The sequence below is a fragment of the Zingiber officinale genome, chromosome 4B (assembly GCF_018446385.1).
Source record: "Zingiber officinale cultivar Zhangliang chromosome 4B, Zo_v1.1, whole genome shotgun sequence".
Classification (NCBI taxonomy): domain Eukaryota; kingdom Viridiplantae; phylum Streptophyta; class Magnoliopsida; order Zingiberales; family Zingiberaceae; genus Zingiber; species Zingiber officinale.
In genome coordinates this window covers 47,585,951-47,598,623 of record NC_055993.1, presented here as the reverse complement: position 1 = coordinate 47,598,623, position 12,673 = coordinate 47,585,951, and the positions used below count along the sequence as shown (strand labels likewise).

Sequence of the window (12,673 nt, the reverse complement as noted above, 5' to 3'; positions counted from 1 at the left end):
AGTAAAATCATGGTTATCAATACCCAAGAAGGAGAAGGCAAGGGCCATGTAGATCTACACGGCCCGTGTGGAGAAACCATTTCAAGGCCGTGTCACCTATACACGGCCAGATCCAGGCCGTGCCCCCCACACACCCTCCTCATCTCAACACCCTTTTCTCTCCAAAAAATTCCTCTCTTCTTCAACCTTTCTTCCAAACTTTTTCAGATCTAGATCTAAAACCCTTTCTTCTTCAGAAACTTCACCTAGATCTAGATTCTTCTCTTCTTCTAGATCCAAGATCTCCACTTTCATAACCCTAAGATCTATTTCCTCAAGATCTAGTTCCTCCAACCCTAAACAGTATCCTTCCCCACTCAAGCTTGACAATATGTCCAACCTATTGAAGAGACTTTGCAAGGGTGGTAGTGGATCTAGTGGTGGAGACAAAGGGAAGGAGCCATCCAAAGATAAAGGGAAGCAACCGGTGCAAGGCAAAGGAAAGAGGACCTCACACAACGAAGGTAATGACAACGAATTCAATATCGTATTTAGAAATGATGATCAAATTACTAGATTTGCAATTCTTGTCAATAGAAAGATTGTGTGTACTAGGTATATGGTGTTGGCACAGAATCGACAGATAGCACAGGTTGCAAAAGAAAAATAACACAAGGAGAGAAGATGGGCTGAGAAACGATTAAAAACACCGTGCACAATAGTTATAGAAAACTAAATGCACAGTATCCAGAAACGAACGCACAGTACCAAGGAAAAGAAATTGTGCGCTGAGATAATAAAGATGCACTGTAGCATTCCAAACAAAGAAACTGCACAGGGAAAAATTAGACACCGACGCACAGTTGCAAGGGAAAAAATGGGAACTGAGGGAAGAAAATAAAAACTGGAGAAGAATATTATTACTGTGATCCACATTACAACCGAGAGACTCGACCCCTTTAAATACACCTCAAATGATAAAATTTGAAGCTAAAAATAGGGATGACTCATACCCTAAAAATAGGAAACGATAAAACCGATTAATGAAGAAAAACCATTGTGCGAGAGACGGAAGGAGAAAAATATGGTGAGTGCTCCAGGTGCAGCAGAACGTGGCGATTCTATCCGTCCATGTCTGAATTATTTGCTTCATTACTCCCCCTAATTCTGACATGGCTCTAAGTCACGTATGCCGAGTAATTGTCGCATGGCAGCTAACTTCACTCCTGACAAAGCTTTAGTTAATGCATCGGCTCGCTGTTCTCCAGTATTAATGAATTCAACCATAATCTGTCCCTTCTCAACACATTCTCTGATAAAATGAAACTTTGTATCTATATGCTTGCTTCGACCATGGAAGACAGGATTCTTCATGAGAGCTATAGCAGATCTGTTGTCAACAAACAAAGTCACCGGTTTTGGCTCTTCACCGGTTAATTCACTGACAAGGCTTCTTAACCACAAAGCTTGACAGGCTGCAGTTGTGGCTGCCATGAATTCTGCCTCACAAGATGAAAGCGCCACTGTCTTCTGCTTCTGTGAGTTCCAGGACACCAGACTTTCATTAAAATAGAAAGCCATTCCACTTGTGCTTTTCCTCCCGTCGAGATCGCCGGCTAAATCGCTGTCCGAGTAGCCGAATATACTAATTTCCTGGGGTCCCTTTGTGTAAGCAAGTCCAAAATAGATTGTACCTTTCAAATACCTGAGGATCTGTTTGACCACCTTATGATGCATGCTTGTAGGCTTTTCCATGTATCTGCTCGCCATGCCGACAGAATATGATAGGTCTGGCCGTGTGTGTAACAGATATCTTAGACAGCCAATGACGCGCCTGTACTCCGTGGCATCAATTGGAGTCCCTTCCAGGTCTTTATGCAGTTGTGTCTTGGGTTCCATCGGCTGCTTTGTGGCATTACAGTCTACCATCTGGAATTGAGATAGAATTTTCTTAGCATAGGCTGATTGTCTAAGTAAAATTCGGCTCTTCTGTTGTTCCACTTCAATTCCTAAGTAGTATGAGAGAAGACCCAAATCACTCATCTCAAATTTTGTCATCATTTGTTGTTTGAACTTGTTTATTCCTTCTGTGCTCCTTCCTGTCACGATGAGATCGTCAACATACACTCCAACAAGTATACTAGCTTCTCTTTTACCTCTTGTATATACTGCATGTTCTTGATTGCATTTTTTGAAGCCGAGCTCTTTCAGACTCCTGTTCAGCCGCATGTTCTAAGCTCGTGGAGCCTGCCGCAGTCCATAGAGGGCCTTGGATAACCTGTACACCTTGTGTTTCTGATTTTGTATTTCAAACCCTTCTGGTTGAGTGACATATATTTCTTCTTCCAGCTCTCCGTTCAGAAATGCCGACTTCACATCTAGATGGTGTACCTCCCAGCCTTGATTTACTGCAAGTGCAAGAATGACTCGAATAGTATCAAGTCTAGCGACAGGTGCGAATACCTCTTCAAAGTCGATGCCTTGTTTTTGCACATAGCCTTTAGCAACTAATCTTGCTTTATGCTTGACCACTTTTCCAGCTGAATCTTTCTTCAGTTTGAACACCCATTTTAGGCCGATAGGTTTGTGGCCTAATGGGAGCTCAGTTAGGGTCCAGGTCTTGTTCATCTCAATAGTCTTCAGTTCTTCCTCCATTGCTTCGTACCAGCAAGCCTCGGTTGCAGCTTCTTGGTAACAGGTCGGCTCTTCTGACATCATCAGCATTACCTCATTCTCCTCTTCATCAATACCAATTATTTCCTCAGTGTTGGCATAGATATCGGCAATGGACCTATAACGGACTGGCCCTTCATGAGACTCGGGTGAGGTAGTTGCTTGGGTGCTCGATGATGGTGTAGACGGACTTGATGCTCTTGTCGAAGATGGGGTAGCTAGACTTGATGATGGTGTGACATCTTCCGCCGCTGCCTCAATGTCTGCAGTAACAATCACCTCGTCGGTGTTGAATGCATTCACCACCACAAACTCAGGTAAGTCTTCTTTATCAGCACCTGCGTTCCATGTCCATTCACTATTTTCTTGAAATATTACATCTCTACTTACTTATAGCTTGTTATGCCTTGGATCAAATAGACGATGAGCTTTGCAGCCTTTTTCGACTCCTAAGTATACTATAGGTGAGCTTCTGTCGTCAAGTTTCTTAAGGTGAGGGGTTGTATTTTTTGCATAGGCAATACAACCAAACACCTTCAAGTGGGCAAGATGTGGCTTTCTCCCCATCCAAGCTTCAAATGGAGTACGTTCTCCTAGCGCTTTAGTTGGGAGACGGTTTAGCAGATAGACAGCATGCCTAACCGCCTCTCCCCAGAACCTTGCCGGCATATGTGTACCCTTGAGGAGAGATCTTGCCATAGCCATCACTGTGCGGTTATGACGCTCCACAACGCCATTCTGTTGGGGTGTGTAGGGAGCCGAAAGGTGCCTCTCAATTCCTTCATTTTCACAGAATCGAGTGAACTCCGTGGATAGAAACTCACCGCCACGGTCTGTCCGAAGTGTCTTGATCTTGTACTCAGTTGTGTTCTCCGTCACGGACTTGAACTTCTTGAATGCTTGGAATGCATCTTTCTTTGCTGTCAAGACAAATACCCACATCCACCTTGTGCAATCATCAACAATCAAAAAGAAATACTTGTTACCGGCAAGTGTACTTGGTGAAATTGGCCCGCAGATATCAGCATGGAGAAGTTCCAAAGGCTTCGTCGCTCTAAAGTTTGCTTGGTGCGGGAATGATGATCTTGCATGTTTGGAGATCACACACACCTCGTAAAGCTTGTTCGTCTGGGGCAATAGTGGCACACCAACCGCCAATTTCTTCTCCCCCAACAGCTTCAAGTCATGAAAGTTTACATGTCCGAGCCTTGCATGCCATAACTAGGTGGGGTCTTCTAGACTTGCTTGGAGGCAGACTTACTTGAATGTCTTCAAGGTTATCTTGTATAAGCGATTTTGCGTTCGCTTTACCAGCATCAAGAGCTTCCCGCTCCTATCAATCACCTTCATGGTATCTCCTTCCATGTGCACCTCGTTCCCAGCTTCTGTCAACTGACCAAGGCTTATGATATTACTACAAAGTTTCGGAATGTAGTATACCTCGTGGAGGGTCTTCTGATCGCCGTTCTTGCATTCGAACACAGTCGTCCCCTTGCCCATGATCTCAATGGTTGATCCATCGCCAAACCTCACCCTCCCGGTGATAGTTTCATCTAGTTCTTGAAACTTCTCGCGATGTCCAGTCATGTGATTGCTGGCACCATTGTCAAGGTACCAAACGTCTTTGTCTTCACCTTTCTTGACGCCCCGGTACACCTCCGGTAGCAACCTCTCTTCACTGAGCAGAATGGTATCCTGCCGCTGAGATTCTTCGTGGAACATGGTCATCATTAGTGTTGGCTCTTCATCGGTGGCGCAAGTGAGGTGAGCCTCATCTCCACGACGCTTGCTGTAGCATTCAGACGCATAATGCCCCATTTTCTCACAATTGAAGCATTTTATGTGTCTCTTGTCACGAGTGCCACTGTTGTTGCCGCTAGTGCCTCCTGCACTATCTTGGCGCTGTGTACCACGACCACGACCGCGCCCTCGCCCACGCCCACGCCCATGCCCTTTGCCACGATTAGAGCTGTTGGACCCACGTTCCTTGCCTCCTGACGAAGTGTCCACGCTACTCCCCTTTTGTCGCATTTGCCATTCGGCATGAGTAAGTAGGAGCTCTCCTTCAGTGCCGTTGGTGTTGCTGCGTAATCGAAGCGTTCGTTCCTCGTACGCCTTCAGTCGCCCTATAGCCTCCTCAAATGGTATAGACTCAAGGTCGTAGAACTGCTCAATGCCGGCAACAATAGGGAAGAATTTATCAGGGACAGAATCGAGCAATTTTTTTACCAACGAGGAATCTTCAAGTGTGGCTCCAAGGGTGGAGAATTTGCTGCTTAGGGCGCTGAGTTTGCCAGCAAACTCATCAATCGTCTCGGTCTCTTTCATCCGGAGGGCATCAAACTCGCCCTTCAACATTTGTACACGTGCCTTCTTCACCCGATCACTACCAAGATATCTCGTCTTCAGGCTGTCCCAGACATCTTTCGCCGTCTTCTTTGTTGCAATTTGGAGAAGGATGTCTTTGGGGACACATTGCAAGATGTATGCGCGTGCCTTTTTGTCCTTCTTTGCATCCACCTGGGCTCCTTCCACTGGCTCCACCGTCTCCCAGACTCCCTGGGCATCAAGGATCGCCTCTGTCTTTATCGCCCACACAGTGTAATTGTGAGGACTTAGCATCGGATAGGGAAATGGCACTCCGCCGTTCTCCTTTACTGGGATGCTCGACATTTTATAGAATCGTAGATTCTTGGATGTCTTATACTACCAACGCTCTGATAACAAATGTTGGCACAGAATCGACAGATAGCACAGGTTGCAAAAGAAAAATAACACAAGGAGAGAAGATGGGCTGAGAAACGATTAAAAACACCGTGCACAATAGTTATAGAAAACTAAATGCACAGTATCCAGAAACGAACGCACAGTACCAAGGAAAAGAAATTGTGCGCAGAGATAATAAAGATGCACTATAGCATTCCAAACAAAGAAACTGCGCAGGGAAAAATTAGACACCGACGCACAGTTGCAAGGGAAAAAACGGGAACTGAGGGAAGAAAATAAAAACTGGAGAAGAATATTATTACTGTGATCCACATTACAACCGAGAGACTCGACCCCTTTAAATACACCTCAAATGATAAAATTTGAAGCTAAAAATAGGGATGACTCATACCCTAAAAATAGGAAACGATAAAACCGATTAATGAAGAAAAACCATTGTGCGAGAGACGGAAGGAGAAAAATATGGTGAGTGCTCCAGGTGCAGCAGAATGTGGCGATTCTATCCGTCCATGTCTGAATTATTTGCTTCATATGGACCCAACCATTTTAGATATGATGGGAATTAGGGATGATATAAATTGGATGATTGGGTTCTTAGATTGGAGTGATATGTTGTATACACATCTACCTACTTATCCTCGCCTTGTTTTGGAGTTTCTAAGTTCACTAGATGTCCATTTTGCCAATGAGGATGATTATGTTGGCAAGATAACCTTTAGACTAATGAATCAAGAATTTCAATGGACATTTAGTGATTTCAACACTTGTTTTAGATTGTCTTTCGGTAGCTCTCGGAGGTTTGACTCTAGGTTCAATTAGAACAATTTTTGGAATTCTATCACCGGATTAGATCATCCCTATGAGCCCTCTAGAGCCAAGGCTTCTCACATGTAAAACCCTGTTTTTAGATACCTACATCGTGTCATGAGCAAAACTATTTTTGGTAGAGGGGAAAGTGATGGAGTCGTTAAGAAAATAGAACTTTATGCTCTATGGGCCATGTTGCATAAGGTTGATTTTGATTCTGGTTTTCATTTTCTGCAAACCTTAGTGAGAGCTGCGAGGGCGTCTTTGGGATCAATAGTTCTTGGTGGGTTGATTACTCAAATAGCAATTAACTTAGAACTTAATTTAGATGGGTTGGAAGTTATTCATGGCAATGATATGATCGACATGGATGCATGTCTTGCAATGAAAATGATTATTCAGGATGAGAACGGTTTCGCATTTCCTAGGAGGAATGATTTTCCTCTACCTCTTCCTTGTCCCGAACGAACTTCCATTCGTAACCCAGCTAATTGGGTAATCACTGATGTAGACCCCGAGAATGTCCCCTCCATATCCGGAGACACAGAGCCACACATTAAGCCCTCGACATCTGGATACCCGCAGCCTTCCGGACACCCGGATCCTGCTAGGCATTCTTTTGCCTATGGTACGGGTCCCTCCAGATTTGACTTTTCTGATTTTCATACTTCTCTAGAATCGCTTCATGAGAAGCATGATGCCTAACGAAGAATGTTGGAAGGTCGCTTCTCTTTATCAGATAATCAGTTTAGAAAAGTACAAGAGTACTTTCAATCCACGAGGAATTTTCAAGGTCAAGTGGTTGAATTTGTCCAGGATTATGATACGAATCAAGCTATAATGAGAGATTTTATGCAAAGCATGAGTGTCACGAGCCAACAAGTAGATGCTTTATTTGAGTATCATATAATCCTAAGCGAAACTCTAGGTTTCCCTAATTTTCCCATTGGCCAACCACGTCGTAGGCATCTTTTTCCTCGTCCTCCTCCACCTCCACCTCCTCCACCATATTGATTTCATCGGGACGATGAAAAGTATAAGTCTGGGGAGGTGATCGGAACCTGATTTTTCTTTTTTTGCATTCTAGTTTTCAGTTTTTACTTGTTTTCTGCATGTTTAGTTTTTGTTTTGCTTGGATTGCTTGTTTTGATAGTCACTTGACTATCTTTTGAAATCTTGTGGCATACATCTTGAGAATATCAAAACTTCACTTATATGCTTTATTGTCTTCAAGATTAAATGTTAGCACGTTCATTATCTGGATTCATGATGCTCAAATGATGTTAGTAGTATGCTTAATGTACCTCTTTTCTCTATCTTGGGTAGCATGACATAAGCTAAGTATCATATAGAGATGAGTTTTAGTCTTGGCTTGACCTTAAGGATCTTATCTTCACTACACCTATACTTGATGCTTGAATGGTTGATATCATTAAAATAGTCATGATTCATCTTGTTTGTTTAGTACTTAGTTTCCATGGTGATTTCTCAAACTTCATTTTGGTTACTGAATGAGGCCCAACTCATGTAAGCTCATTTGGAAAAATCAAAATATCCCAACATTTGTGCTAAAAGTACATTTATGAATAAGATTTGCACAATACAAATACTTATGAAAAAAAAGGCAAAGAAAAAAAAGTGAATAAGGGATATAAAACGCAGTTGTCGTGAGTGGAATCTAACTAGTCACCCCTTTGAGACCGAGTTAGGTTACTGGGGAAATGACTGCTTAGCTTCTCTTGAGATTGGGCACGCCTTTGAGACCATGGGTTTATTGAGAAATATGAACCAAGTGTGTGGCAAGTAAGTGTCTATCACTGGTTACTTGTCTATCACTGGAAACATTAGGAATTCAAATTTGATGACGACTTGACTAGGACATAGGTTGGAACTTGAAGAGTTTTGAGTTGTTTTTTGCATTGTGCACATGGTACTTATGCTTGAGCCAAACTTAACTTGTTTTCATGATCATGCTTACTAATGGAACCCTTTGATAGAGTCAGGAGAATGCATTAGGGATATGAGAGCATTGTAGAGCATATGAGTTTAGATTGCAGCATTTTGCTTGGGGACAAACAAAGGTTTAAGTCTGGGGGTGTGATGTGCGTAGATTGTATACACTTGTTAGCATGTTTTGACGCACATTCACATATTTTGAGCATGCTTGATCTATGCATTTTTGTACTTCTAGCTTTCCTTTTTAGCATATTTACTCTCTTTGTTCGGAGATCTACTTTTGTGCATTTTTTTTTACACAAGAGTCGAATTTGGTGAAGGATGCGTGTTCGAGGACAAATCTGCAAGCAAAGCGATGGAGGAAGCCATGATACCTAAACCCCACACGATCCTGCCATGGGGGTTTGCACAGGCCGTGTGGAGATGAGAGGTCGTGTAGCTGCAGTAGAGAAGGAAGATGGCTTAGCCGTGTGAACCTCACACGGCCGTGCCAAGCTTTGGAGCCCAATGAAGCCTAGGCTGTGTACACCACACGACCATGTCAGTTTTCCAGAGACCAGAGAAGCTTCGGCCGTGTGAGGTTTCCAGTGAGCAAGAGAGTGCTGGTCGTGTGCACAACACGGCCGTGCCAGGTTTCCAGAGGCAAAGACAATACAGGTCGTGTAGATCTACACGACCATGCAAGGGGGGCATTGGTAGAGGCAAGCTGCGGCCGTGTACCTCACACGGTCGTATGAGGTTAGCAGAGAAGAGAATGGAGCGGGCCATGTGAACCTCACACGGTCGTGCTTCGGGGTCGTGTGGCGCCCAAACCCCTCTTCTATATAAGACTTCCTTCAAGATTTGAAAGGGGATCTTCTCCCCTTTGGGGAGAAAGGAAGATTTGGGTGATTCCTTCTATTCTTGGGTGGATTTCTGGCTGATCTAAGGGAAGATCTTCACCGATTCGACTCCGGGAACGTGGATTAGATCCGAAGACCGTCTTTATCATAGATAAGCTTTCTTTCTTTCCTTTTCTTAGATTGGGATCAAGAATGCTTGTAATCTTTATATTTTCGGATTTTTTTCTTCGATCGATGGAGTAGTTTATCTTCGTTCTAGGATGGAGGGAGTATTTGTAAGGATTTCTTGATGTAAACTCTTGTGGATATGTCAATTTTCTATTTCTATGATTTTGTCCTGTTTTGTATCTATTTGATCTTGTGTGGAATGTTATGATTGTGCCTAATTACCATGCTTGATTGAGAGTTTGGATATCTTGTGGATCTTGTAGAGGTAATTATTCATTCGATTTTTCGAGAGATCTTCGTGACAGGAACATGCCCGTGTAAGGACGTTTGAGGGATTATCTTAAAGGGGAAATTAGGTATTTCAAGAGGGTAGGATAGATTTATGCATTAATCTTTATATCTTGATGGGTTGATGAGTGATGGATCTTATGTTGATTTTCCGAGGGACGCACGTGACAGGCAAGTCCGTGTAAGGACAACATAGATTCATTCCTAATTGATCAATCTAGGTATGAATTTCAGTCTTAGGTCGGTTCTCTATTGCAAGAGAGAACCGACAACCTTCTACAAATGATGGACGATTGAGAAAAAGGATTTGCTAGATCATTTACATTGAACAACCTTACAAAGAAACCAAAACTCCTAGAATATCCCTTATCATTGCCTTTATTCTTGTTGTATATTCTTTCATTCTTTTGTTTACTTTTCATGGTTACACTTAGACTTTGTCAATCTATTGATTTGTTGTCTAGCTAATTCGCATTGAGATATTCTTAGTGCTTATTCCAGTCCCTGTGGATACGATAATCTTTTATATTACTTGCGATATTTCCGTACACTTGCGGAGGTCAACACATAGGCATAAGCATACTTGCATGGTCTAAACATACACATAAGAATAGACTTAATCATGAGTATGTACATAAGGCTAGGCATAAGCATACTTGCATGGCATAAACATATACATAAGAATAGACTTAATCATGAGCATGTACATAAGCATATGCATAAGCACACTTGCATGGCATAAACATACACATAAGAATAGACTTAATCATGAGCATGTACATAAGCACAGGCATAAGCATACTGGCATGGCATAAACATACATATAATAATAGACTTAATCATAGACATGTGCATAAGCATAGACATAAGTATACTTGCATGACATAAACACACATACTAGGGATGAGCATAAACATAATCATAAATATAACTACGTAGGGTTGGTGAGCTCCCGAGCTAGGGTCACCAATCACACTTAATCGTGTAGAATTTAGTGAGCTCCGGGGCTAGAGCCACTGGTTACACTTAACCATATAGATTTGGTGAGCTCCCAGGTTAGGACTACCAGTCACACTCAACTACATAGATTTAGTGAGCTCCTGGGCTCGGGTTACCAGTCACACTCAACCACATAGATCTAGTGAGCTTCCGAGCTAGGGCCACCGATCACACCCAACCACATAGATTGGGTGAGCTCCCTGGCTAGGGCCACCAGTCACACTCAGTAAGCTTCTCGGACTTGCCTGTATCATAGCTTGATCACTACTTAAGTATGGGCATAATTGTAAATCTTTAAATAAGCATACAAATTCACAACATAAGCTTAAGCATAGACTTGTGCACTAACATAGCATGAGCATGCATAACATAGGCATAACCATACAAACACAAACATACATGTTCCTAAAATATCCAAAATATAAAATTCATGCACACAATTAAGAGCGACATGAAAAATAACTAACCTCTAGTTATCTACATGTGTAAGAGGTGTTGGCGCTCGGAATTCCATTCTGTGTAAAACCCTTGTACAAAAATTTGTACAGGCACAGAACTTTTCTTAGCAACCTACATGCTCGATCAGACATGTATTTGATCAATCAAGCAAGTCCTTGATTGACCAAAACACCCCTTGATCAAAGCACAAGATCGCTTGCCTCTTGTGTTGATGTTCAGGATCCATACAAAGAAAACATAACTAGTTGCGCTGCGGAATAAATAACTAGTTGTATCTTTCTTCGTAGACAAAGCCCTCTTGATCTTCTGCTGTATTCCTCTCCTCTTCTTGGACATCGTGTGGGCGATGATCTACCAAGACAAACCATCCAAACCTTCTTTAGTTTCCAAGTCGCCTGCCACCAAAAGATGCTAAGAAAAGGGGCGCCTCCTCCTTCTTCTTCTCCTCCAAACCGCCTACCACCTAGGGTGGTTCTTCTCTTCTTCTTCTTCTCCTCTAAGCTCCGACCATGAAAGGAGATATGCGCCAGCCCTAGAGGGAGGAAAGGGAGGAAGAGATGAGAAGGTGGAGCGTCGGCCCTAGGAGGAAGAGAGGAGGTGGGCACCGACTCTAGGGGAAAAGAAAAGAGAGAATTAGGTTATGGTGGCATGACCTCTTCTATTTTTATAACCTTTGGCACCAGATAAAAGAGGAGAAATATTAACAGAATTTTTGTTTAGAAAAAATCTCTAGGAAAGAATTAACATAATTCTTTTTAGAAAAATTTCTTAGGAAAGAATTAATATAATTCTTTTTAGAAAATTTCTAAGAAAGAATTAACATAATTCTTTTTAGAAAAATCTTTAAATCTATTGAAAAAAAATCTCCTTTTTTTTTTCTTTCTTTCTTTTCTTTACTCTTCCTTTTCTTTTGTTTTTCTTTTGGTTTGGCTGACCCCTTGCTTGGGAACCAAGCAAGGCTTGGTCCGACCCCTTTCTTGGGTAGGAAACAAAATCAAACGAGTGAATCTGGGGCTATGTAGAGGCTACAACAGGGATCGAGAGGAGGAATTGGTTTTGGCCTCCTGATGGACTTGAGCTTCCTGTGTTCGATCTGAACACCCAACTCAAGTTCATCAATAATAACTCATACCACTAAAGAGTTATTATTGAACTACCGCACCAATCCCATATTATAATATGGACTCCTTCTTAGCATGAGTGTATTAATCTCCCTGTGTTTAAGATATCGTATGTCCATTAATTAAATGAGTTACTAACAACTCAATTAATTAACATCTAGCTCCAAGAGTAGTACCACTCAACCTTATTATCATGTCAGACTAAGTCGACCTGCAGGGTTTACATGATAATCCTTATGAGCTCCTCAAGGGGACATCATCAACCTAAATAAATAGGATACAATTTTCTTTTATAATCAATAACACACAATATAAATGGTACTATCTCCCAACTTATCGGGCCTATTGATTTAACGAATAAATCTCACTCATTGATAAGTCAAAGAAATAAATACTAAGTATACGTGTTTATTATTATATCGAGATTAAGAGAACGCACACCCATAATAACAAAGGATTTGTTCTTTTATGCAGTCAGTATAAATCGAACAACCTCAAATGGTCCTGCTCAATACACACATAGTGTACTAGTGTAATTTTATAGCCAAGACAGACTAATACCAAATTACACTACAACCGTTCCAATGGTTTTTCCGTATCCATCTCAGTCGTGAGCTACTATTTATAATTTATAAGGAACTAATAACATGATCT

At 42.0% G+C, this 12,673-nt stretch overlaps 1 protein-coding gene across 1 annotated transcript; it reads right to left on the bottom strand.

Moving 5' to 3' along the window:
* Positions 1-3,042: 3,042 nt before the first annotated feature.
* LOC121978243 lies at positions 3,043-5,325 on the bottom strand. Its single transcript, XM_042530615.1, has 3 exons — positions 4,273-5,325; positions 3,964-4,044; positions 3,043-3,828 (listed from the first exon to the last, which is right to left on the bottom strand). Exons 1-3 carry the CDS (start codon positions 5,323-5,325, stop codon positions 3,043-3,045), a joined length of 1,920 nt encoding a protein of 639 aa, XP_042386549.1.
* Between the last annotated feature and the right edge of the window lie 7,348 nt (positions 5,326-12,673).